We start from the raw sequence: 25,075 nt of genomic DNA on the forward strand, positions 1-25,075 counted from the left end.
GTGCTGTGTGTGCTGTGTGTACTGTGTGTGCTATGTGTGCTGTGTGATGACTCTAGTTTGTGCTGTGTGTGCTGTGTGTGTGCTATGTGTGCTGTGTGATGACTCTGTGCTGTGTGTGCTGTGTGTGCTGTGTGTGCAGTGTGTACTGTGTGTGCTGTGTGATGACTCTAGTTTGTGCTGTGTGTGCTGTGTGTACTGTGTGTGCTATGTGTGCTGTGTGATGACTCTAGTTTGTGCTGTGTGTGCTGTGTGTGCTGTGTGTGTGTGCTGTGTGTGCTGTAATGACTCTAGTTTGTACTGTGTGTGCGCTGTGTGTGCTATGTGTGCTGTGTGATGACTAGTTTGTGCTGTGTGTGCTGTGTGTACTGTGTGTGCTATGTGTGCTGTGTGATGACTCTAGTTTGTGCTGTGTGTGCTGTGTGTGCTGTGTGATGACTCTGTGCTGTGTGTGCTGTGTGTACTGTGTGTGCTGTGTGTACTGTGTGTGCTGTGTGATGACTCTAGTTTGTGCTGTGTGTGCTGTGTGTGCTATGTGTGTGTGTGCTGAGTGTGCTGTGTGTGCTGTGATGACTCTAGTTTGTGCTGTGTGTGCTGTGTGAGCTGTGCGTACTGTGTGTGATGTGTGTGTGCTGTGTGTACTGTGTGTGATGTGTGTGCTGTGCGTACTGTGTGTGCTGTGTGTGCTGTGTGATGACTCTGTGCTGTGTGTGCTGTGTGTGTTGTGTGTACTGTGTGTGCTGTGTGTGCTATGTGTGCTGTGTGATGACTCTAGTTTGTGCTGTATGTGCTGTGTGTGCTATGTGTGTGTGTGCTGAGTGTACTGTGTGTGCTGTGATGACTCTAGTTTGTGCTGTGTGTGCTATGTGAGCTGTGTGTACTGTGTGTGATGTGTGTGTGCTGTGTGTACTGTGTGTGCTGTGTGTACTGTGTGTGATGTGTGTGCTGTGCATACTGTGTGTGCTGTGTGTGTGCTGTGTGTGCTGTGTGATGACTCTGTGCTGTGTGTGCTGTGTGTACTGTGTGTGATGTGTGTGCTGTGCGTACTGTGTGTGCTGTGTGTGTGCTGTGTGTGCTGTGTGATGACTCTATGCTGTGTGAGCTGTGTGTGTGCTGTGTGTGCTGTGTGATGACTCTGCTGTGTGTGCTGTGTGTGCTGTGTGATGACTCTGCTGTGTGTGCTGTGTGTGCTGTGTGATGACTCTGCTGTGTGTGCTGTGTGTGTGCTGTGTGTACTGTGTGTGCTGTGTGTGTGCTGTGTGTGCTGTGTGATGACTCTGTGCTATGTGTACTGTGTGTGCTGTGTGTGTGCTGTGTGTGCTGTGTGTGTGCTGTGTGTACTGTGTGTGCTGTATGTGTGCTGTGTGTGTGCTGTGTGTGCTGTGTGTGTGCTGTGTGTACTGTGTGTGCTGTGTGTACTGTGTGTGCTGTGTGTGTGCTGTGTGTGCTGTGTGTGCTGTGTGTACTGTGTGTGCTGTGTGTGCTGTGTGTACTGTGTGTGCTGTGTGTGTGCTGTGTGTGTGCTGTGTGTGCTGTGTGTACTGTGTGTGCTGTGTGTGTGCTGTGTGTACTGTGTGTGCTGTGTGTGTGCTGTGTGTACTGTGTGTGCTGTGTGTACTGTGTGTGTGCTGTGTGTACTGTGTGTGCTGTGTGTGTGCGTGTGTACTGTGTGTGCTGTGTGTACTGTGTGTGCTGTGTGTGCTGTGTGTGTGCTGTGTGTACTGTGTGTGCTGTGTGTGTGCTGTGTGTGCTGTGTGTGTGCTGTGTGTACTGTGTGTGCTGTGTGTACTGTGTGTGCTGTGTGTACTGTGTGTACTGTGTGTGCTGTGTGTGTGCTGTGTGTACTGTGTGTGCTGTGTGTGTGCTGTGTGTACTGTGTGTGCTGTGTGTACTGTGTGTGTGCTGTGTGTACTGTGTGTGCTGTGTGTGTGCGTGTGTACTGTGTGTGCTGTGTGTACTGTGTGTGCTGTGTGTGCTGTGTGTGTACTGTGTGTGCTGTGTGTACTGTGTGTGTGCTGTGTGTGCTGTGTGTGTGCTGTGTGTACTGTGTGTGCTGTGTGTGTGCTGTGTGTGCTGTGTGTGTGCTGTGTGTACTGTGTGTGTGCTGTGTGTACTGTGTGTGCTGTGTGTGTACTGTGTGTGCTGTGTGTGTGCTGTGTGTGTGCTGTGTGTGCTGTGTGTGTGTGCTCTGTGTACTGTGTGCTTTAATCATTTTCTTGCTGTGCAGAAGCTTTTTAGTTTGATGACATTTATTGATTCTAGGTTTTAGTTCTTGAGCCTTAGGGGTCTGGTTCAGGAAGTCAGTGACTGCATTAATATGTGGAGTGTTGGCCCTGTTTTCTTCTAAGAGCTGCAAAGAGTCTGGTCTAATTCCACTTTGAGTCTTGAGTCTTGATCCACTTTGAGTTGACTTTTGTGCGTGGTGAGAGATGGGGATCTAATTCCGTTCTTCTACAGACGGATATCCAGTTTCCCAAGCACCACTGTGAAAATGACTCTTTTCTCCAACATATTTCTGGCGTCTTTGCCACGTATCCCACGGCTGAAAGTGCAGGGTTTTGCCTGCGCCTTCTCTTCGACGCGATGGTCTTTGTGCTGTGGTGCTGGCCACCGCACGGTCCGTGCTACCAGAGCTCTGCAGTGTGGTGCAGAGCGGGAATCATGCCCCCAGGGCTGCTCTTCTTGCTTGGGATTGCTTGGGCGCTTCTGGGCCTCTCCACCTTCCAAATGAATTTTAGAACTCTTTTTTCTACTTCTGTGAAGAATGCCATTGGCATTTTGATGGGTTTTGCATTGAATCCGTACCTTACTTTTGGTAATACGAGCATTTTAACGACATTCATTCTGCCTATCCGTGAACACGGGAGGTCTTTCTGTCCTCTGGGGCTTCCTCCATCTCTTTGTTCAGTGTTCTACAGTTTTCATGGTAGCGATTTTTCACCTCCTTTGTTAGATTTATTCCCAAGTTGGATTATTTTTTTGAGGTTTTTGTAAATGGAATAGTTTTTCTAATTTCTTTTTTCAGCAGATTCATCATTGGAGTATAGGAAAGCTGTGGATTTATGAGTTTTGATCTTGTATCTGTGACTTTGCTGGATTTTTTTTATCAACTTCCATCTTCTGGTGGAGTTTTGGGGTCTTCTGTAGGATCACGTGTCAGCCAGTGAGATCCTCCGGCTCTTGATTTCCCATTGCATCTCTTCAGTCCCCTCCTTCTGCCTGGTTGTTCCGGCCAGAGTCCCAGGACTGTGCCCCGCTGGCCTGGGACTGGGCCTCCCAAGGGGCACGCCGCACCCTCCAGCCCATGCACCCTTCGCTTTCCCTGCAGGAGAAGGGGCGCACGCTGCTCCTGCACCAGTGGCCCACCGCAGACTTCCAGAGCAGCAGGATGGGAGCTGAGGGCCATCTTCTCCCAGGTTGGTGGGTGCAGGACTTCCGTGCTCGAGGTGAAGGGAGGAAAGGACTTGGGACCGTTGCGGAGTTCTGTGCCTTCAGAGCCCACACCCCCTGCATGAGACCTGGCCTCATGGCCACTGCGAGCATGTCTGCTCCTCAGCAGCTGCACAGTGACCCCAGGAGGCCCAGGCTGGGCTCCAGCCTTGCCCAGGGCCACACCCCTCCAGTCCAGGGCCAGCACAGGCCTCCAGGCTACTGTGGTGGATGAATCACATTTGCTATTAGATCACACTTTCTACCACACACATGTGGAGATCCACTTCTAAAGAAGGAAAAGAAACACCCTGACCTTAAAGTATCAGAACAGCACTCTAGAACTCCAGTCCAGTTTACGGAGCAAGAGATTATCTCCTAAATATAGTCCTCCCTGTCAATCAAGAGCCCTCGCCTGTGCTGGGTGGGTCTTCAAGCCCTGTGACTAGGAAGGGGGTCCCAGCCTTGAGCCTTGAGGACTGTAGAGACTATTCAGAGAGAAAATTGACTTAGATTTTTTGAAACGGTGGCTGTGTATAATGAGACGTGAGCTGGGTAGTAAGGCCCAACCGCTGAGGCTGTTCGTGGTGCTGCAGGCGGGGAGGTGCAGAGGAAGCGTCAGGCAGGAAGCACCGGGCCTGAGAGGCACCTGGGAGGCAGGCGAGGCTGCTGCTCTCGGGGAAACCAGGGTCTGGTGAACAGCTGACTAGAAAACATCTCGGCAGAATTGGGCGTTGCAGACATCCGTGCCAGGGTGCGCGTTTCCACAGACCAAAAAATCGGACCTCCTGAATAAGGAGGAAAGCAGAAAACTAAGAAGGAAAGCGTAGGGAATACTTTGCACCAACTTTGGCAGCCGAACTTTCAGATTCTGTGGTGCGTAGTTGGAATGGCGTGGCCCAAGACCCAGGGGCCAGCAGAGCATGAAGATCCCAGTGGGCCCTCCTGCCAGGGCCCTCTCTCAGCCACGCCCATGACCCAGGGCTTCTTGACCCAGGGCTCTGACTCTGGAGAAATTAAGAGAACCACCTCAAAAGCGGAAGGAAGCTCCATGCTCCCCACCGTGGCTGGGACCACTGTGCGCTCAGCCAGGCATGGCTGGAGTTGCTACGGCCCACCCTCAGCACCTGCAGCCTGCCCCGCGCTGTGCCGGGTAGGGCGCTGGGAGAAAGGAGCTCTGCTTTCCTTATTGTGATAGTTTCTAAATGATGAGAAATGTACTGAGATTTCCAGAGAAAGACCGGCATGGAGGACTGTGCAGTCGGAGAAGCTCCAGTGCCAGGGAGGACTTGGGCCTGGCCTGCTGTGGGTGCTGGCTGCTGCAGAAGCAGCTGCACCGGAGCCAGGGGGAGGAGGAGGGGCTGGACACCATGGAGGACGCTTGAAGTGATAGGCTCCTCACCCAGACACCTAGCGTCCAGCCTGGAAGGTGGTCCTGCTCCGCCCAGAGCCCACAGAGGGTGGGCAGCTCCTAAGTCAGGGTGCTCCAGCCCATGGAGTCCCCCTGGGCCACTTCTGTGAGTGAGCGGAAATGCGGGGGGTGGGGGGATCACAAATGCAGGCGCAAGCTTGGAGACAGGACCTCCGGTGGGGACGAGGGCTGCGTGCCAGGTCCAGCCTGGCTCACACCATGACGCCTAAGAAGCCCACATCCTGGAAACGTGCTGCACGACCCGAGTCCCTCAGCTCATGGTGACCCGAGTCCCGCATGCTGACCTTTCATGCACTCAAACTGCAGGCACTTCTGTTAGAGCAAGATCCCCAAAACCCACAGGAGGGAGCAGCAGAGACCACCAGGGGACACGAGAATGGTTCCCTTGCACTGAGGCACCTGGGCCAGTGACAGGCAGGGCCGCCCAGGCCCACCCCTCACATCAGCCCTGCAGGGACAGTGCTGGCCTTCCGCCTGTGCAGAAAGGCTCTGGATGGGGGGCTTGGATGCGGAGGGAGGTTCTAGGAGGTCAGAGGCCCGTGGGCCAGGGTCAGCAAGCAGCCACATGGCCTGTCCCCTCTGAGGCCACTGCCCCTTCTGCCCAGGGGCTGAGGATGACCTCACACTGCGCGCTGCCCTCTACGGCCTGCTCTTCCACAGCCATGCTGACCAGGACGACTGGGAGGGTGGCCTCAAGGTGCTGGACGAGGCTGTGCATGTGCTGCCTCGCACTGCCCACCGCCTGTGAGTGCCCGCACCCTGCTGCCCAGCACTGCCCTGCCCGAGGCCGCAGGCTCCCTTCTGGCCTCCCGCCTGGGGCAGGAGCATGGACAGACTGAGCTCTGGCGGCCTGCGCAGGTTCAGGATTTCCCCACGGACTTCTCTCTCCTTTCTGTAGCTTGATTTTCAAACACATGGTCATTGTGAAAGCCAAACTTGGCCAGAATTTTACCATGGAAATCCAGAAGTTCAAGGACGAAAGCGAGGACTACCTGGCACGCATGTGGCACCGCCTGGCCCTGAACTCGAAGACCGTGTGTGGGGAGCTGACCTGCTACGAGAACGCCATCCGGGCACTGCAGGTCAGTCTCGGCCGGGGGCCGCGCAGAGAAGCCCCACAGCTGGGCTTGCTGGGCCAGGCCCGTGCAGGGAGCCGACTGCCTGAGGGTCCCCTTCTGCTGAGAGGCTGGCTGGCCATCCAGGGGTCCTCTCCAGCCTGGGAAGACTTCTGAGGCCCCAAGGGGAGAAGCCCAGCGTGCTGGGAGCCCTACAGCCAGAGCCTGAGCTCCAGGTGCAACAGTCCAGGACCTGGGCCCTGGGGTTGGCACCCTCCCTACCCCAGAGGCTGCACCTGGCACTGCTGCCACAAGTGAGAGGGGAGTGTGGGCGCTGGTCACTAAGTCAGTGCCTGGGATTCCCAAGGGAGGCCCACAAGGGATGCATGTGAAGACCTAGTCAGGGGACTGAAGGAGTCCTGGGCCTGAGTTGAAAGGCCAGACCATTAGCAAGTGCCTTAAAAGGCTTTTCAGTTTCGTGGCTGTTCTAGGGCCTTGGGCACATCCCACCCTGAAAACTTCAGATTGCTGCTGGGTCCAGGGCATCCCTTAATGAGGGGGTGGTGGGATGGTCAGGAGGCTACCCAGATCCAAACACAGTTCAGCCGCTGGTTGGGCGAGGCCCATCTGCAGCACAGAGTGACCAGTGCAGAGCCAGGACACTGCTACAAGTGGTGTGAGTAGGCCCTGGCCTTGCTTCTAGTCAGCAATGGTGTTTATCCCTTGCAATTCTCCTTCTGGACATATTTGGGTAGAGAGAGGCAGAGGCTAGTCCAAGAAGAGAAGCAGCTAAGGAAAGGGAGGCTGAAGGGGCCCAGAGCCAAGCTGCTTTGAGAAAACGAGCAGAATTCCTGGGAAGTTCCCTGTACAAGTGACGCCAAGGCAAGACTTCCACCTGCAGGACCACACTCCTGCCCCTGGGATCTGCAACCTCAGCCTGTCCTCCACCTGCAGCTCCACACACTCCTGCCCCTGGGATCTGCACCATCAGCCTGTCCTCCAACTGCTAGACCACACAATCCTGCCCCTGGGATCTGCACCCTCAGCCTGTCCTCCACCTGCAGGACCACACACTCCTTCCCCTCGGGTCTGCACCTCAGCCTGTCCTCCACCTGCAGGAACACACTCCTACCCCTGGGATCTGCACCTTCAGCCTGTCCTCCACCTGCAGGACCACACACTCCTGCCCCTGGGATCTGCACCTGCAGCCTCTCCTCCACCTGCAGCACAACACACACCTACCCCTGGGATCTGCACCCTCAGCCTGTCCTCCACCTGCAGCACAACACACTCGTGTCCCTGGGATCTGCACCTGCAGCCTCTCCTCCACCTGCAGCACAACACACACCTACCCCTGGGATCTGCACCTTCAGCCTGTCCTCCACCTGCAGCACCACACACTCCTGCCCCTGGCATCTGCACCCTCAGCCTGTCCTCCACCTGCAACACCCCACACACCTACCCCTGGGATCTGCACCCTCAGACTGTCCACCACCTGCAGCACCACACACTCCTGCCCCTGGGATCTGCACGCTCAACCTGTCCTCCACCTGCAGCACCACACACTCCTGCCCCTGGGATCTGCACCCTCAGCCTGTCCTCCACCTGCAGGACCACACACTACTTCCCCTCGGGTCTGCACCTCAACCTGTCCTCCACCTGCAGGAACACACTCCTATCCCTGAGATCTGCAACCTCAGCCTGTCCTCCAACTGCTAGACCACACAATCCTGCCCCTGGGATCTGCACCCTCAGCCTGTCCTCCACCTGCAGGACCACACACTCCTGCCCCTGGGATCTGCAACCTCAGCCTGTCCTCCACCTGCAGCACCACACACTCCTGCCCCTGGGATCTGCACCCTCAGCCTGTCCTCCACCTGCAGCACCACACACTCCTGCCCCTGGGATCTGCAACCTCAGCCTGTCCTCCAACTGCTAGACCACACAATCCTGCCCCTGGGATCTGCACCCTCAGCTGGTCCTCCACCTGCAGCACCACACACTCCTGCCCCTGGGATCTGCACCCTCAGCCTGTCCTCCACCTGCAGGACCACACACTCCAGCCCCTGGGATCTGCACCTTCAGCCTGTCCTCCACCTGCAGCACAACACACACCTACCCCTGGGATCTGCACCCTCAGCCTGTCCTCCACCTGCAGCACAACACACTCGTGCCCCTGGAATCTGCACCTGCAGCCTCTCCTCCACCTGCAGCACAACACACACCTACCCCTGGGATCTGCACCCTCAGCCTGTCCTCCACCTGCAGCACCACACACTCCTGCCCCTGGCATCTGCACCCTCAGCCTGTCCTCCACCTGCAACACCCCACACACCTACCCCTGGGATCTGCACCCTCAGCCTGTCCTCCACCTGCAGCACCACACACTCCTGCCCCTGGGATCTGCAACCTCAGCCTGTCCTCCAACTGCAGCACCACACACTCCTGCCCCTGGGATCTGCACCCTCAGCCTGTCCTCCACCTGCAGCACCACACACTCCTGCCCCTGGGATCTGCAACCTCAGCCTGTCCTCCAACTGCTAGACCACACAATCCTGCCCCTGGGATCTGCACCTTCAGCCTGTCCTCCACCTGCAGGACCACACACTACTGCCCCTCAGGTCTGCACCTCAGCCTGTCCTCCACCTTCTGGACCACACACTCCTGCCCTTGGGATCTGCACCCCCAGCCTGTCCTCCACCTGCAGGACCACACACTCCTACCCCTGGATCTGCACCCTCAGCCTGTCCTCCACCTACAGGACCCCACACTCCTGCTTCTGGCATCTGCACCCTCAGCCTGTCCTCCACCTCCTGGACCACACACTCCTGCCCCTGGGATCTGCACCCTCAGCCTGTCCTCCACCTGCAGGATCATACACTCCTTCCCCTGGGATCTGCACCCTCAGCCTGTCCTCCACCTGCAGGACCACACACTCCTGCCCTTGGGATCTGCACCCCCAGCCTGTCCTCCACCTGCAGGACCACACACTCCTACCCCTGGATCTGCACCCTCAGCCTGTCCTCCACCTACAGGACCCCACACTCCTGCTTCTGGGATCTGCACCCTCAGCCTGTCCTCCACCTGCAGGACCACACACTCCTGCCCTTGGGATCTGCACCCTCAGCCTGTCCACAACCAGCAGGACCACAAACTCCTGCTTCTGGCATCTGCACCCTCAGCCTGTCCTCCACCTGCAGCACCACACACTCCTGCCCCTGAGATCTGCACCCTCATCCTGTCCACCACCTGCAGGTCCACACACTCCTGCCCCTGGGATCTGCACCCTCAGCCTGTCCTCCTCCTGCAGGACCACACACTCCTGCCTCTGGGATCTGCACCCTCAGCCTGTCCTCCACCTGCAGGACCACACACTCCTGCCCCTGGGATCTGCACCCTCAGCCTGTCCTCCACCTGCAGGTCCACACATTCCTGCCCCTGGGATCTGCAACCTCAGGCTGTCCTCCACCTGCAGAACCACACACGCCTGCTTCTGGCATCTGCACCCTCAGCCTGTCCTCCACCTGCAGGTCCACACACTCCTGCCCCTGGGATCTGCACCCTCAGCCTGTCCTCCACCTGCAGCACAACACACACCTACCCCTGAGATCTGCACCCTCATCCTGTCCACCACCTGCAGGCCCACACACTCCTGCCCCTGGCATCTGCACCCTCAGCCTGTCCTCCTCCTGCAGGACCACACACTCCTGCCCCTGGGATCTGCACCCTCAGCCTGTCCTCCACCTGCAGGACCACACACTCCTGCCCCTGAGATCTGCACTCTCAGCCTGTCCTCCACCTGCAGGTTCACACATTCCTGCCCCTGGGATTTGCAACCTCAGGCTGTCCTCCACCTGCAGAACCACACACTCCTGTTTCTGGCATTTGCACTCTCAGCCAGTCCTCCACCTGGAGAACCACACACTCCTTCCCCTGGGATCTGCACATGAGCATGTCCTCCACCTGCAGGACCACACACACCTGCCCCTGGGATCTGTACCCTCAGCCTGTCCTCCTCCAGCAGGACCACACACTCCTGCCCCTGGCATCTGCACCCTCAGCCTGTCCTCCACCTGCAGGACCACACACTCCTGCCCCTGGGATCTGCACCCTCAGCCTGTCCTCCACCTGCAGGACCACACACTCCTGCCCCTGAGATCTGCACTCTCAGCCTGTCCTCCACCTGCAGGTTCACACATTTCTGCCCCTGGGATTTGCAACCTCAGGCTGTCCTCCACCTGCAGAACCACACACTCCTGTTTCTGGCATTTGCACTCTCAGCCAGTCCTCCACCTGGAGAACCACACACTCCTTCCCCTGGGATCTGCACATGAGCATGTCCTCCACCTGCAGGACCACACACACCTGCCCCTGGGATCTGTACCCTCAGCCTGTCCTCCTCCAGCAGGACCACACACTCCTGCCCCTGGGATCTGCACCCTCAGCCTGTCCTCCACCTGAAGGACCACACACTCCTGCCCCTGGGATCTGCAACCTCAGCCTGTCCTCCACCTGCAGGACCACATTCACCTGCCTCTGGTACTCTCTGTCACTCTGGCCTCACACCCGCAGGCTGCACCCCCTTTGCCAGGCCATCTTAATCTCCCTCACCCCATTTTTGAATGGTTCCCATTCAGTCGTCCTTCTACCTGGCTCACTCCAGGTTTTTCTCAGCTTCCCTCTGTCTCTCCTGTGCACACCCATGTTCTGGCCCATGGCCTCCCATTGAAGGACCTCCAAAAAGGAGACCCCGACTCTATCCCTCGGACCGACGGCAACCCCAATCAACCACAGGAGGCGTCACTTGATGCAAACCGCAAGAGGTGTTTATTCCAGCGCGCTGGGACCCGACTCGTGACTCACGCAGGAGTGCAAGGGTCGAGTCCCTAGCAGAAAATCTTACAAGCTTATAAAGGCAGAAAACCACACATCGGGAGGGGTCGCACATGAAAGGGAGAAAAGGGAAAAGAAAAGAAAAAATGGGGGAACAAAGCTGCCGGGAAATTCCAAAGGGGGTCTAAGTTGTCTGATAACATACAACATGTTTTACAATGTTTTACAACAGGGCGTAAGATTCTGGTCAATAGTTTCTGGTAATCCTACTGTTTGAGCACTATTTAGTCATCTAGCCCAATTTACTCTTTTACCCTCTGTTTGGGGCTATTTCCTGGAACAGCTTTTAGGGGCTTTTGCTCCCATCACTGGGAGGGTGACCTCAGGGAGTTAAGATAACCAGGAGGGTGACATCAGAGAGTTAAGACAATGGGCAGGAGACCTTAGGGAGTTAAGATAAAAAAAATGTTCATTCTTTAGAACAGCTTACAGCTTAGAAATGTTCACTCTTTAAAACAGCTTAAAAAAAATGTTCATTCTTTCACCATCTACTGCCCAGTCCGCCTGCCCCCAGCCTCTTCCAGGGCCTGGAGTCGCTGCCTGGAGTGTTCTCCCAGACACTGCTCCCTGGCCAGCTCATGCCCTCTTGAAGAGTCCTTTCCCTGGTGCCCTTTGCCCCATCCTGAGAGCAGCACACCTCTGGAGGTCCCTGGCAAGGCGCTTGTGCGTCTGTGCTCTGCGCCCTGAGATGAGTCCCAGGCCCGGCTGGCAGACTCCCACAGGTGTTATGGAATGAGTCAATGGGCAGAGGCGTGTGCTCAGAACATGCAGATCAGGGGTAGGAGGACCCAAGGGTACCACTGCTGGGGGCGTGTGTGATGCAGTGGGGCTGGGCCCCCAGAAGGCCAAGGGTTCCTGGGAGCAGGGGTGAGCAGGCCCAGATGGTGCCATTGGCTGGAGCTTGAGCCAGGCAGAGCTGGTCCTGTGAGGCCAGACCAGGGCCTCCAGGGTCGAGGTGCGGGTGTGGGCCAGTGCTGTGCCAGGCCTTAGGCTGTGCACATCCTCCCGCCACCTCCTCTCCACACTGGAGCCTGCAAACCAGTCTCAGTGGAAGTGGTTTGCATGGTGCCCACAGCAAAGCGGGCATCAGGTGGCCCTCATGGTGACTGTCCCAGGGTGTCGGGCGGGTCTTCTGGGCCAACTCCCTGCACGCTGGACCAGCCCTGTGGCGTCTTTAGCTTGATCCTCTGTCTCTTCCCAAAGAAGCCAGAGAGCGCGTGGCAGAAGGTGGACTACATCGTGGAGTTCAGCCAGTGGCTGTACCACCAGCAGTTTCCTCTCGAGGACGTGCTCTCCCACCTCAACTGGGCAGTGGAGATCCTGATGGCCATGAAACCCCACAGAGATGACCCCGAGCCGGAGCCCAAGCTGGAGCCGGGGCCGCAGGGTGAGGGTGCCAAGCCTGTCGCTTCCTCCCTGCCCACCTCTCTGCAGGGCTGCGGGCCCTGGTGCCACCCCATCTCGTCCCCACTCAGAGAAGTTGGCTTCCTCGTAAACAGCAAAGTGTGTGCCCAGTGCAGGTCAGCTGGGCGATGTTCCCTGTGGGTGGGGGAGGCCCTGACCCCTCGGAGGTGCTCAGGAGAGGGGCCGGTGGCCTTGCCTCTCTGGATCACGTTGCAGACAGACGGCCACGTAGGCAGTGAGGTGAGAGCTTCCGCCCACCCAGCGCGTCAGGGAGCGGCACCTCTCCCCCAGGTTCTGGGCAGGACCACGCTTCCCCCGCCTGCCCGTGACACTGGAGGCTGAGAGGCCTTTGGGTGAGGGAAGGTTTGCTGAGGCCAGAATCATCCAGGGCCTTACAAACCCCACTGCCCTGGCACCAACCCAGGGACACCAGGGGACAGAGGTCCCTGTGAGGAGTCCCACAGGTCACCCTGCAGGCCTACCATGACCCAGCCCAAGCAGAAGGAGGAGAACGAAGGCCCTAGATGCATGTGCAGGTTCAGGTGCAGCCCACAGGCTCCCTGCAGCACTGGATGGTGCTGGCCTGGTCAGGGCCACTGGCCTAGTGGCCACAGACTGCTGTCAGAATGGACAGAGATCTCCTGAGAGACCCCAGGCCCTGGGGGAAGTGGCGAGGGGCTTGGGTCAGGACCACAAGGGAGGTCAGAGCTGCGGATACCTGAGGGAACTCAGTCCAGCCCAGGGACAGCTCAGCCGGGACTGCGGTGCTCAGCACTGCGGCGTGCAGAGACGAAGGGGCAGACCTCACCTCGACAGAGCACGTGACTCCAGGAAGAACCGCCTCAGCCCAAGGGCAGCTGGCCCCAGGCTGTGTCCAGCAGCAGGGCATGGCCTCGGCTGGCACGGCCCGGTTCAGACTTGCACAAGCCAGGGGCCCAGACCCCACCCACCCCCAGGGCAATTCCACAGCCTGGAGCAGGCCCCAGGGCGGCAGGAACCAGCCAGGCACGGGGCTCAGGGGCCTCCTGCATCGGCCAGGCCCGGGCGGAAGGGCAGCACACTGGGAAGCAATTGGTTCTGAAGAGACCAGTCAGGGGGCCCCAGCTGAGGCCTGGTGCAGGGCAGGTTGCTGAGCAGGAGCCAGTGAGCAGGACGGGCAGTCCCGGCCCACAGGCACCCCAAGTCTAGAGGTGCACTCAGCTGGGCACCCCATTTGCAGGGGAGTGTGACTCCATTCAGACCCCAACCGAAGAAAACCCCTCAACCCAGGAGCACATCTCCTGGGAGCGGCTGTGGAACGTGAAGCAACTGGACGCACTGGCCTGCGTGCACATCCTGCGGGCGCTGATGGGGACCCCCAGCTCTGCCCACCACCAGGACGACTGCCTCCTGGCCTACGCCTTCCTCAGGCACATCCTGCAGGTGGGGCTGGGCCCGCGGCCTGTTCGCTGCTTCCTTTGGGAAAGCCTTCTTGGGGCTCCAGAGGGCAGACCCCACCCGGCCACCCAGGCGCTACCCCGAGAACGACCCTCTGGCACCTCTCTGACCCCCGTGTGCTCCGTGTCCTCGGAGCTCTGGGAAGGAGGAACCGCTGCTGCCTCCAAACCGGCCCCTGCTTCCCAAACCCACCCCAGCCGAGCCCACCCACAGAGCAGCCATCTTCCCATCAATATCTGTGGCTTCCAGAACCTTCTTCTGACTCCACCCCCGCCGTGCAGGGCCTCCTTCTGACCTCCACAGCTCCCTGTGGGGTCCCGGGGCAACTCTGTCTGGTCTCCCTTGCTCCTGGGGACTGCCCGTGTGTGATGGTCCCAGGACAGGCCTGTCTTCTGAGAACAAGTGAGCCCAGAGCCCCCAGCAGGTGAGGGACAAGGGGCACCTCTCAGCCACCCGAAGGACCGGAGAGTTCACCTGTCCCCAGCTCTCCAGCGGGGCCGCGGCCGCCTAGCTCCGGCGCTGAAGGCCTGACTCACTCTGTGGAGGCCCAGGCCTCCTTGAGGGCCAGCTGTGCCTTCCTCTGCTGGACACCCAAGGCTCACTGGCAGAGGTGCCTCTGTCCTGGCATCCCTATCCATCGAGAGTCCTGGGGAGCCACCATCGTCCCTCCCAGGCCTCGCCAGCAGGAGGCCTCTGGGGGATGATCAAGGTCTGTCCACAGGAAGTCTCAGTGTGAGGATGTCCAGCTGCACCCAGCCAGGGGACACCCCTGTGTGCTCTTGGGCCATCACACAGCTGTTAGGGGCCCAATAGAAGCTCAGCTCTGTGGCAGCTCCTGGCCCGACCACAGCCGAGTAACACTCTCAGAGCCAGGAGCCCCGCTCTGGCCATGTGCAGGAGGACGTGGGCCCAGCTCTGCTTCTAATGCTGCCAATTTGGGTTTTGTTTTTCCCCAGATGTCTTTGTTGACAGCAGGAAAATCGATTCTAGAAAATAGAATTCTAACAACAGCCAGTTCACATATATCATTATCTAAAAAAGAGAAGGAGAAAGGTAAAGAGAAGGAGAAGGAGAAGGTCAAGGAGGAGAAGGTCAAGGAGGAGAAGGAGAAGGAGAAGGTCAAGGAGAAGGAGAAGGTCAAGGAGGAGAAGGTCAAGGAGGAGAAGGAGAAGGAGAAGGTCAAGGAGAAGGAGAAGGTCAAGGAGGAGAAGGAGAAGGTCAAGGACGGGAAACAGGTGAGGGTGTCTTCCGCAGACACAGCCTCCCTGGAGGCAGAGGTGAGGCCCCACGGCCTCCCAGCCTCCCTGGTACTCAGGTTGGATCTGTGACCTCCTCTGTGCCGATTCCCTCTTCTGCACAATGGAGACTGACTTGCCTTGCGCAGGGTTGAGCAGCAACCCTGTGCCCTGGTGAGCCAGGTTAAACAGCAGCCTGGAGGTCCTGGGGGCGAGGACCAGGAGAAAAGCGGTGCTTCATGTAGGAAGCCGCTAGGGCACATGGGACCTTTTGTCCTAAAATATTGGCTCCTCCCTGTGCTGACACAGGTCTGAGACACGTGCCTGTGGCCCGAAGCTCGCGGGCTCCAACCCCAGTTGCACGACCTGTGGCCGTAGAGCCTGGCAGCCCAGCAGAACTGTGCTGTGCGCAGCAGAGACTCCTCAGTGTCACTGGGCAGTGAGGCCAGAAGCTGCCTTGTGCACAGAGTCGGAAGTGGCTTCGGTGTGGAAGCTGCAGAGGTGGAGGGCAGGCAAGGGCCAGTGTGCCCTGGGCATCAGGGTGGGCAGGTGCAGCCCCGCCCCCGCGGCTGTGCGAAAGAGCAGTTTCCCCGAGGTCACAGTTCCTGCGTCCAGGTGGGGACACATTTTTAACTCCATTCTCTAATGTGAATCCCCATTCTCTCCTGCCCAGTCTCAGACCTCGGCTCCTAGCAAGCCGCTTGAAGATCTGCCGGCCAGCGTGGAAGAGTGGGCCTGCTACTCCTGCCCCGAGGAACTGCTGGCGGTGCTCAGGCAAGACAAAAGTGACTTCGCCGTGAATGCCACCACCATCCAAAAGCCGGTGAGCAGGCGTGAGGGCAGGGAGGCCTTTGCCCGGGACAGTCTGCCTGCTGGCCAGGCAGCACTCACCACGGAAGCCTCCTCCACCACACCCACCAGGACGCATGCCCAGACACCAGACACACCCAGGGGCTTTGGCCAGCCAGCCCGTGTCAACAGGAGGCTCCTTCCTACCTCCTCTGCCCAGTCCATTCAATGGCCAGGCAGCCCCTCCCCCTGCCACCTCCTCCTCCACCCCCCTCAGGGACCCTGGGACTGTAGCCTGGACCCCTCCTGCTGGTCACACCTCACAACCTGTCGGGCTGTGTGGTCTCCCCGGTCCTGGAGGAGGACGTGTCTCTGGGCCCTAGTGCAGCCCACCTCATCCGCCCGACTTGGGCTCCAGGAATAGTCATGGATGCGTCACCTGTGGGCTGACTTCCTTCTGGGTCGTTCTACACTGCAGGTCACAGTGGCCCACCCTTCTGTGTGCAGAGCGCCTGCACTGGGAGCAGATGTGGTCTGTGGGCCTCTCTCCTGCTGGTGGGCGCTGTGCAGGTCCAGTCCACAGCTGCGGCAGCTGGGAGCATGCTTACCGGGGCCTCCGGGTCCGCGAGTCTGAAAGGCACACCTGCCTTCCAGAAAGTCTCCACGGCACAGAGTCCTCAGCAATGGGGTGCCTCCGCCTGCCTCCAGCCCCGCGCCGTGGCCAGAGTTCCGTGGCCAGGCCCTGCTCCTGGCACAGGCCACCTGGTGGCAGCAGCGTCTGTGCCGTGGAGAGTGGGTGCTCGGGGCGCAGCGAGCTGGCCCTCCTCAGGTCAGCGTGCCTACCCTCCTTTCCCACCTGCAGCAGGCCGCCCTCTGCCCGGGCCTGGCTCCCGCCCTCCGTGGGGTCAGTTCACGGAAAGGCAAGTTGGCGACCTCCTCGGAGGCCAGGGCTCTCCTGGAAGGGCTGCAGGCGCCCCGCAGTGTCTACAGAAGCTGCTCCGCAAACGGTCTGCGTGCCAGACCTGCAGGGCCCCCGCGCGCCTGGCCGCTGCCCCCGGCACGTCACCAGCTTCCACACGCAGAGTGTGAGACGGCCGTCCAGCTCAGGCCCACATCACAGGACGCTCTGTTCTGCTGTCCACGTCAGGTTTTAGAGCAGCTGTGCGTGTTCATGAAGGACGCCTGCTTCTGCCAGGCCAGCAGTCGGCGGGGACAATGGGACTAGAGTGCGGCCTCTGCAAATGGGCACAGGAGCGGGTGTGCCCAGGAGGCTGCTGCTGCCCCGGCCGTGACCACGCCAGCTTGCTTCCGTAGACGTACACGCTGTACTACCTGGACCGCCTGGTCACGGCCCTGCAGAGGATGTTCCTGCATGAGCTCACCATCCCCATCCTGCAGCTGGGTGCCCTCATCGCCAGCGTTGTGGTGGACAGCAAGAGCCTGGCAGACCTCTACCACCTTCGGTGGGTGTGCACGCCCCGTGCTCCCAGGGAGGAGGGGGCGCTGCAGCGGCCAAGGCCGGTGTGCCCAAAGCCGCATGGAACCCACGTTTTGAAACGTGACTGCTGAGGCTGAGCATCTGTGTCGACAGCGGTCGAGACTCAAGCATAGCTGTGGTGCTTTCCTCTAAGGAAGCGCACGGCAGGGGTGGGGGCACTGCCCCTCGAGGAGCAGGGGAGGGAGGACAGGGGACAGAGAGAAGGGTGGCCGGAGGCCGAGCCAGGGCAATGCCTGGGTATTCCACACTCTTCTGCCAAGTTCCCCAAGCCCCCAGGGCTTCCTGTCCCCACTGACTGCCCCCCACCGACCTCAGCCTGTGTGACTGGACCCTCTCCTATCCAACTGCCCCCAGACTTGCCTGCGTGTGCTGGGACCTGAGGCTGACCGCAGCGGCCACTCACCATGAGGCGGTGGTTGGGCAGGCATACATCGGTGACATGGAACAGGCCAGGTGCGTGCTGTCCCCTCGGGCAGGACACTCGCTCCTGGGCGCCTATGCAGCCAAGGCCAGAGCTCACTGCAGAGAAGGGCCAGGTGGAGGCCAGGGAGCCTGGTGACCTGGAGGTCCTGTCAGGCAGCGCCTTCAGGGACAGCCTGGGGATGTGTGCACACTGGAGCCAGGTGGACACTCAGGAGGGACAACAGGAGGAAAGGATAGAGGGCCTGGGAGAGCCCCAGCTCAGGTGCCAGGCCTGTCACTCAGAGGTGCTGGAGGTCTGCAGAGCTCGGCTGTCCCACAGCTGGACCCACAGGATCCAGAGGTCCCTTGGGAGTCAGTCTGTACTACAAAGCACTCCTTTGCTTGTGGGAGTGATGTGTTTCCTCAAGTAAGTTAGAAAACAAAGGAGATAGGGTTACTGCTGCCCATCACTCTGTTATGCTGTCCATACCTTCCACTGTGCAGCCTGTGGTGAGCAGTGTCCCTGTTCGACTTTTGCATTCTCGAGCCACATAGTCCACTTGTCCTGTCCTCACTGGCCTCTAGAGCTGCCAAGCCTCCAGCAACGTGGGGGACATCCCAAGGTGGTTCTGGCTCAGCGACTCATGGCCCCCAGCTGATGGAGGTCGCAGCTGCTAAAGCCCTGGGCCTAGCCGACCTTCCTCTTGTGGGTTCACTGGCGAGTGCCTGCTGTATACTATTCCATCCAGGACTAAGGGTGGGCTGTGCGACAGGCAAGGTGTGTGCCCCACAGTGGCAGTCCAGGTGCAGGTGGTCAGGAGAGGCCTGGGGGTTGGGAAGTGTCCAAGGTGCTGAAGGAAAGGACCAGTGCAGGCCAAAGAGACTGCTGGTTGGCTGTCCAGGGGACAGCTCTGGACCTGCTGTGCCGGGGCTGGTGGTGAGGAGCAGGAGCCCCCAGGTGCTCCACGTGGGGGCCCCGGGGGCATAGCCTCTCACGTGGGTGGCGGGAGGTCTGCTTCAGGCACGTGGAGTCTGGGGCTCTAAAGCCAGGATGTCGAGGAGTTCCGTAGAGAAAACAGGACCGAGACATGAATTTGGGAGCCGGATTGATGCCAAATCCAAGGACACTTTCAGTCCCTTTGAAAATGTGGACATCGGCTTCTTGTAGCCTTGCGAGCATCTCTTTGGTGCTGATGAAGGTGGCCGTTGTCACTGGTCACTGTGCTTCGCCAGCTGCAGGAAGGAGATTGCATTGAGAAGGGAGAAAAACAAGGAGCCTGTGCTGGAAGAAAGTCTGCCGGTGGTGCTGGAGCCCGTGGCCCCCAGCCAGCCTGAGGAGGCCAAGCCGCTCATAGCACAAGACAAGGTAGCCACTCCCACTGCTGATCTGGCGCCATACTGCCTGCGGTGGGCGCCAGCAAGCCAGAATTTAGTGAGGCGCTCACTGCTGGAACCCGTGCTGGGTTCAGGGACCCAGAGGCCTCATGGATTATGACCCCTCCTGGAATTCTGCAGGTAACCACAGGCCACCACAGGCCACCATGGAACCGGTGTGCCAGGGGCCCGGCAGCAGAGAGAAGTCAGGGAGGACGGACGCCCCTGGAGCAGAGCTCATCCTTGGGAAGCCCAAGGGAGCCCGCTGGCCTCTCAAGGCCCTGCCGTCTGACTAGCCAGCTCCCCCCCTAGACCACCTGGCTGCCCCTAGAGCTCTGTCCAGGAGGGAAAGTAGCTTTCCAGACAGCAAGCTCTACGTGAAGAGCCGGTCCCCAGGATGCCAGGCGGGAGCACTCCTGGGAACCGGGGTCCACACTCAAGACCCTGTAGGAAGGCACCCGTGCCCTGGGCTGCAGAGCCTCCCAGCCAGTGGGGGGCTTGGGTGGGCTGGAGGGGGAGAGTAAGAAGGGGCAGAGGTCCCGGGAGCCAGCGATTGTCGGGTGGACAGGTGCAGCTGCAGCCGAGCACCTGGCCCGGGTGGAGTCCTCAGCACCCCGAGCTCTGGTGCCGGGAGCCCCAAAGCCTGGTCCTCATGCAGCTGTGGCGTCACACTGTCCCCCGGGCCTCCTCGGCCAGGGTGGCTCACAGGGGCACAGGCATCAGCCCGCAGTGTCTTACAGATTTTGAAGATGAATGGAGAGACCGGGAGGGGTCTGGATGGAACGTCCTACCCCCAGCTGTGGCTGCTCAAGGCCGAGGTCCTGCTGGAGATGAACCTGTACCAGCCGGCACGGCTGCTCCTGTCCGAGGCTTACCTGGCCTTCCAGGTAAGGAGCCCCCAGCCCGTGGCCATCTGAGGAGCTCCCTCCACCTGCACAGGTGAGCTGCTTCTGTCTGGGAACCAGGCCTGTCCATTCTGAGTCTGTTGTGTGTCCTTCCGTCATGGAAGGTCCACTCCACGCTCTGCTGGGATGCACTCCCTGGAAGTCTGACTCTCCTGTCCTTGGCCGACCTACTCTTTTCTTTGGTGCACTGGTTGTGGTGTATGGAAGTCCCTGCTTCCGGTCACTCGGGTTTATTCTGCTGCCTCTGTTACTCCCCTCAGGTGTCCGTGGCGATGGGACTCTTGGCTTCCTCAGTTCTGGGGCTACACATGGGGAGCCCTGTGCAGGATCTTCTGCCAGAGAGCATCTTGGCCCAGAAGGCAGACTCCACGCAGGTCACTGGCCTGGCTGCTCTGGTCTTGTCTTGGGTGCTTACTTGTGTTCTCACACAGCTCTTGACTGCCCGACCTCAGTGGCCATCCAAGGTCCCCAGGGGCATCCCTCGGGAGGGCTGGAGTCAGTGCCCATGCCAGACACACAGCTCAGGCCCCCAGGCTCAGACACCCCGAGCTCCTCTCTGCTGGGTTAGGAGAAGACTTGCATCACTCCAGGCAGCAGGGATGGCTATCCACAGGACTCGACGGCACCTCTGAGGGCCCCACATAGGTCCAGCTTCTTGGGGCTGGCCCTTCAGGTCTCAACACGGAAGTCAATGCTCTGGACGCGCAGGTCTCTGGTGTCCACCTGGGCTCTGCTCTCACGGAGAGCTGCCCTGGTAAGAATCAGGCTGGAGGAAGCCCAGTGGTGCTTCCCCTACAGAGCAGTGGGCCTGCCCTCCGGCTGACTCAGGTGCAGCACAGACGCAGAGATCCTGTCGCATGTGTGGAAGGTTTCCAGGACGGGAAGAACTGGATGCAACGACCCAAGAGAGCCCTGTAGGACTCCATCTTAAGATAGGACAGGGGTGTGTGGAGCTCAGGCAGGGGACAGGTGTGTGTTCAGGTCAGGAAGGGCACAGGCGTGTGTGGATGTCAGGCAGGACACAGGTGTGTATGGAGGTCAGGCAGGGCACAGGTGTGTGGAGGAGAGGCAGGGCACAGGCATGTGTGTAGGTGAGGCAGGGCACAGGAGTGTGTGGAGGTCAGGAAGGGCACAGGCATGTGTGGATGTCAGGCAGGACACAGGGGTGTATGGAGGTCAGGCAGGGCACAGGCGTGTGTGTAGGTCAGGCAGGGCACAGGAGTGTGTGGAGGTCAGGAAGGGCACAGGCGTGTATGGATGTCAGGCAGGACACAGGTGTGTGTGGAGGCGAGGCAGGAAACAGGCGTGTGTGTAGGTCAGGCAAGGCACAGGTGTGTGGAGGTCACGCAGGGCACAGGCGTGTGTGGAGGTCAGACAGGGGACGGTGTGTGAAGAGGTCAGGCAGGGCACAGGTGTGTGTGCATGTCAGGCAGGGCACAGGAGTGTGTATAGGTCAGGTAGGGCCCAGGAGTGTTTGTGGAGGTCAGGCAGGGCACAGGTGTGTGTGTGGAGCTCAGACAGGGCACAGGAGTGTGAGTGGAGATCAGGCAGGGGACAGGTGTGTGTGGAGGTCAGGCAGGGCACAGGAATGCGTAGAGGTCAGCAGGGCACAGGTGTGTGTAGAGGTCAGTCAGGGCACAGGTGTGAGTGTGGAGGTCAGGCAGGGCACAGGTGTGTGTGGAGGTCAGGCAGGGGACAGGTGTCCGTGTCGGTCAGGCAGGACACAGGTGTGTGTGGATGTCAGGCAGAGTACAGGTGTGTGTGCAGATGTCAGGCAGAGCACAGGTGTGTGTAGAGGTCAGGAAGGGTACAGGCGTGTGTGGAGATTAGGCAGGGCACAGGCGTGTGTGTAGGTCAGGCAGGGGACAGGTGTGTGGAGGTCAGGCAGAGCACAGGTGTGTGTGGAGGTCAGCAGGGCACAGGTGTGTGGAGGTCAGGCAGGGCACAGGCGTGTGTGTAGGTCAGGCAGGGGACAGGGGTGTGGAGGTCAGGCAGAGCACAGGTGTGTGTGGAGGTCAGCAGGGCACAGGTGTGTGGAGGTCAGGCAGGGCACAGGTGTGTGTAGAGGTCAGGCAGGGCACAGGTGTGCGTGGAGGTGAGGCAAGAAACAGGCGTGTGTGTAGGTCAGGCAAGGCACAGGTGTGTGGAGGTCACGCAGGGCACAGGCGTGTGTGGAGGTCAGACAGGGGACGGTGTGTGAAGAGGTCAGGCAGGGCACAGGTGTGTGTGCATGTCAGGCACGGCACAGGAGTGTGTATAGGTCAGGTAGGGCCCAGGAGTGTTTGTGGAGGTCAGGCAGGGCACAGGAGTGTGAGTGGAGAACAGGCAGGGGACAGGTGTGTGTGGAGGTCAGGCAGGGCACAGGTATGCGTAGAGGTCAGCAGGGCACAGGTGTGTGTAGAGGTCAGTCAGGGCACAGGTGTGAGTGTGGAGGTCAGGCAGGACACAGGTGTGTATGGATGTCAGGCAGAGTACAGGTGTGTGTGGAGGTCAGGCAGGACACAAGTGTGTGTGGAGGTCAGGCAGGGCACGGGTGTGTGTGTGGAGCTCAGACAGGGCACAGGAGTGTGAGTGGAGAACAGGCAGGGGACAGGTGTGTGTGGAGGTCAGGCAGGGCACAGGTGTGTGTGTAGGTCAGGCAGCGCACAGGATTGTGTGGAGGTCAGGCAGGACACAGGTGTGTGTGGAGGTCAGGCAGGGCACAGGTGTGTGTGCGGATGTCAGGCAGAGCACAGGTGTGTGTAGAGGTCAGGCAGAGCACAAGTGTGTGTGGAGGTCAGGCAGAGCACAGGTGTGTGTGGATGTCAGCCAGGGGACAGGTGTGTGGAGGTCAGGCAGAGCACAGGTGTGTGTGGAGGTCAGCAGGGCACAGGTGTGTGGAGGTCAGGCAGGGCACAGGCGTGTGTGGAGGTCAGGCAGGGCACAGGCGTGTGTGGAGGTCAGGCAGAGCACAGGTGTGTGTGGATGTCAGGCAGGGGACAGGTGTGTGGAGGTCAGGCAGAGCACAGGTGTGTGTGGAGGTCAGGAAGGGTACAGGCGTGTGTGTAGGTCAGGCAGGGCACAGGTGTGTGTGAAGGTCAGGCAGGGGACAGGTGTGTGGAGGTCAGGCAGAGCACAGGTGTGTGTGGAGGTCAGCAGGGCACAGGTGTGTGGAGGTCAGGCAGGGCACAGGTGTGTGTGTGATGTCAGACAGGGCACAGGTGGTTGTGTAGGTCAGGCAGGGGACAGGTGTGTGTCGTTCAGGCAGGACACAGGTGTGTGTGGATGTCAGGCAGAGTACAGTGTGTGTGGGTGTCAGGCAGAGTACAGGTGTGTGTCGTTCAGGCAGGAAACAGGTGTTTGTGGATGTCAGGCAGAGTACAGGTGTGTGTGGAGGTCAGGCCGGACACAAGTGTGTGTGGATGTCAGGCAGGGCACAGGTGTGTGTGCAGGACAGGCAGAGCACAGGAGTGTGTGGAGGTCAGAAAGGGCACAGGCGTGTGTGTAGGTCAGGCAGGGCACAGGTGTGTGTAGGACAGGCAGGGCACAGGAGTGTGTTTAGGTCAGGCAGGGCACAGGTGTGTGTAGGACAGGCAGGGCACAGGAGTGTGTGTAGGTCAGGCAGGGTACAGGTGTGTGTAGGACAGGCAGGGCACAGGAGTGTGTTTAGGTCAGGCAGGGCACAGGTGTGTGTAGGTCAGGCAGGGCACAGTTGTGTGTGTAGGTCAGCAGGGCACAGGTGTGTGTGTAGGTCAGGCAGGGGACAGGTGTGTGTAGGTCAGGCAGGGGACAGGTGTGTGTAGGTCAGGCAGGGTACAGGAGTATGTGTAGGTCAGGCAGGGCACAGGGGTGTGTGTAGGTCAGGCAGGGCACAGGAGTGTGTGTAGGTCAGTTAGGGCACAGGATTGTGTGGAGGTTAACAGGGCACAGGTGTGTATGTAGGTCAGGGAGGGCACAGGTGTGTGTGGATGTCATGCAGGGCACAGGTGTGTGTGTGTAGGTCAGCAGGGCACAGATGTTTGTGTAGGTCAGGCAGGGCACAGGTGTGTGTAGGTCAGGCAGGGCACAGTTGTGTGTGTAGGTCAGCAGGGCACAGGTGTGTGTGTAGGTCAGGCAGGGGACAGGTGTGTGTAGGTCAGGCAGGGGACAGGTGTGTGTAGGTCAGGCAGGGTACAGGAGTGTGGGTAGGTCAGGCAGGGCACAGGGGTGTGTGTAGGTCAGGCAGGGCACAGGAGTGTGTGTAGGTCAGTTAGGGCACAGGATTGTGTGGAGGTTAACAGGGCACAGGTGTGTATGTAGGTCAGGGAGGGCACAGGTGTGTGTGGATGTCATGCAGGGCACAGGTGTGTGTGTGTAGGTCAGCAGGGCACAGATGTTTGTGTAGGTCAGGCAGGGCACAGGAGTGTGTAGAGGTCAGGAAGGGCACAGTTGTGTGTGTAGGTCAGCAGGGCACAGGTGTGTGTTGAGGTAAGGCAGGGCACAGGATTGAGTGTAGGTCAGGCAGGGCACAGGTGTGTGTAGAAGAGGCAGGGCACAGGAGTGTGTGTAGGTCACGCAGGGCACAGGTGTGTGTGGAGGTCAGCAGGGCACAGGTGTGTGGTGGACAGGCAGGGCACATGCGTGTGTGGAGGTCAGGCAGGGCAAGGTGTGTGTGGAGGTCAGTAGGGCACATGTGTGTGTGTCGGTCCGCAGGGCACAGGTGTGTGTGGAGGAGGTCAGGCAGGGCACAGGAATGTGTGGAGGTCAGTAGGGCACATGTGTGTGTGTCGGTCAGGCAGGGCACAGGAGTGTGTGGAGGTCAGGCAGGGGACAGGTGTGCGTGAAGGACAGGCAGGGGACAGGTGTGTGTGGAGGTCAGAAAGGGCACACAAGTGTGTGGAGGTCAGGCAGGGCACAGGAGGGTGTGGAGGTCAGGCAGGGGACAGGTGTGTGTGGAGGTCAGGCAGGGCACAGGTGTGTGGAGGTTAGCAGGGCACGGGCGTGTGTGGAGGTCAGGCAAGGCACAGGCATGTGTTGGGGCCAGGCAGGGCACAGGTGTGTGTGTTGAGGCCAGACAGGGCACAGGTGTGTGTGGAGGTCAGGCAGGGGACAGGGGTGTGTGGAGGTCAGGCAGGGGACAGGTGTGCGTGGAAGTCAGGTAGGTCACAGGAGTGTGTATAGGTCAGGCAGGGCACAGGTGTGTGTGTGGAGCTCAGACAGGGCATGGGAGTGTGAGTGGAGATGAGGCAGGGGACAGTGTGTGTGCA

At 59.5% G+C, this 25,075-nt stretch overlaps 1 protein-coding gene across 11 annotated transcripts in view; it reads left to right on the forward strand.

Moving 5' to 3' along the window:
- CFAP46 (cilia and flagella associated protein 46) overlaps positions 1–25,075 on the forward strand; it is a 101,802-nt gene that overhangs the window by 32,988 nt on the left and 43,739 nt on the right. For 10 of the 11 annotated variants that reach the window (XR_013763632.1, XM_079138715.1, XM_079138713.1 and 7 more), the window contains 12 exons: positions 3,326–3,413; positions 5,464–5,602; positions 5,757–5,940; positions 12,010–12,193; positions 13,430–13,632; positions 14,604–14,723; positions 14,799–14,882; positions 15,556–15,705; positions 16,986–17,134; positions 17,524–17,622; positions 18,805–18,937; positions 19,686–19,832. Coding sequence is in view for 10 of the 11 variants with exons in the window: in XM_079138715.1 (XP_078994841.1) it covers positions 3,326–3,413; positions 5,464–5,602; positions 5,757–5,940; positions 12,010–12,193; positions 13,430–13,632; positions 14,604–14,723; positions 14,799–14,882; positions 15,556–15,705; positions 16,986–17,134; positions 17,524–17,622; positions 18,805–18,937; positions 19,686–19,832 (1,680 nt within the window). In the remaining variant the exon portion in view is untranslated. The remainder of the gene's footprint in view (positions 1–3,325; positions 3,414–5,463; positions 5,603–5,756; positions 5,941–12,009; positions 12,194–13,429; positions 13,633–14,603; positions 14,724–14,798; positions 14,883–15,555; positions 15,706–16,985; positions 17,135–17,523; positions 17,623–18,804; positions 18,938–19,685; positions 19,833–25,075) is intronic. The other variant, XM_079138712.1, reaches the window with a different exon arrangement.

This window comes from Sciurus vulgaris, assembly GCF_902686455.1.
Source record: "Sciurus vulgaris genome assembly, chromosome: 4".
NCBI classification, from domain to species: Eukaryota; Metazoa; Chordata; class Mammalia; order Rodentia; family Sciuridae; genus Sciurus; species Sciurus vulgaris.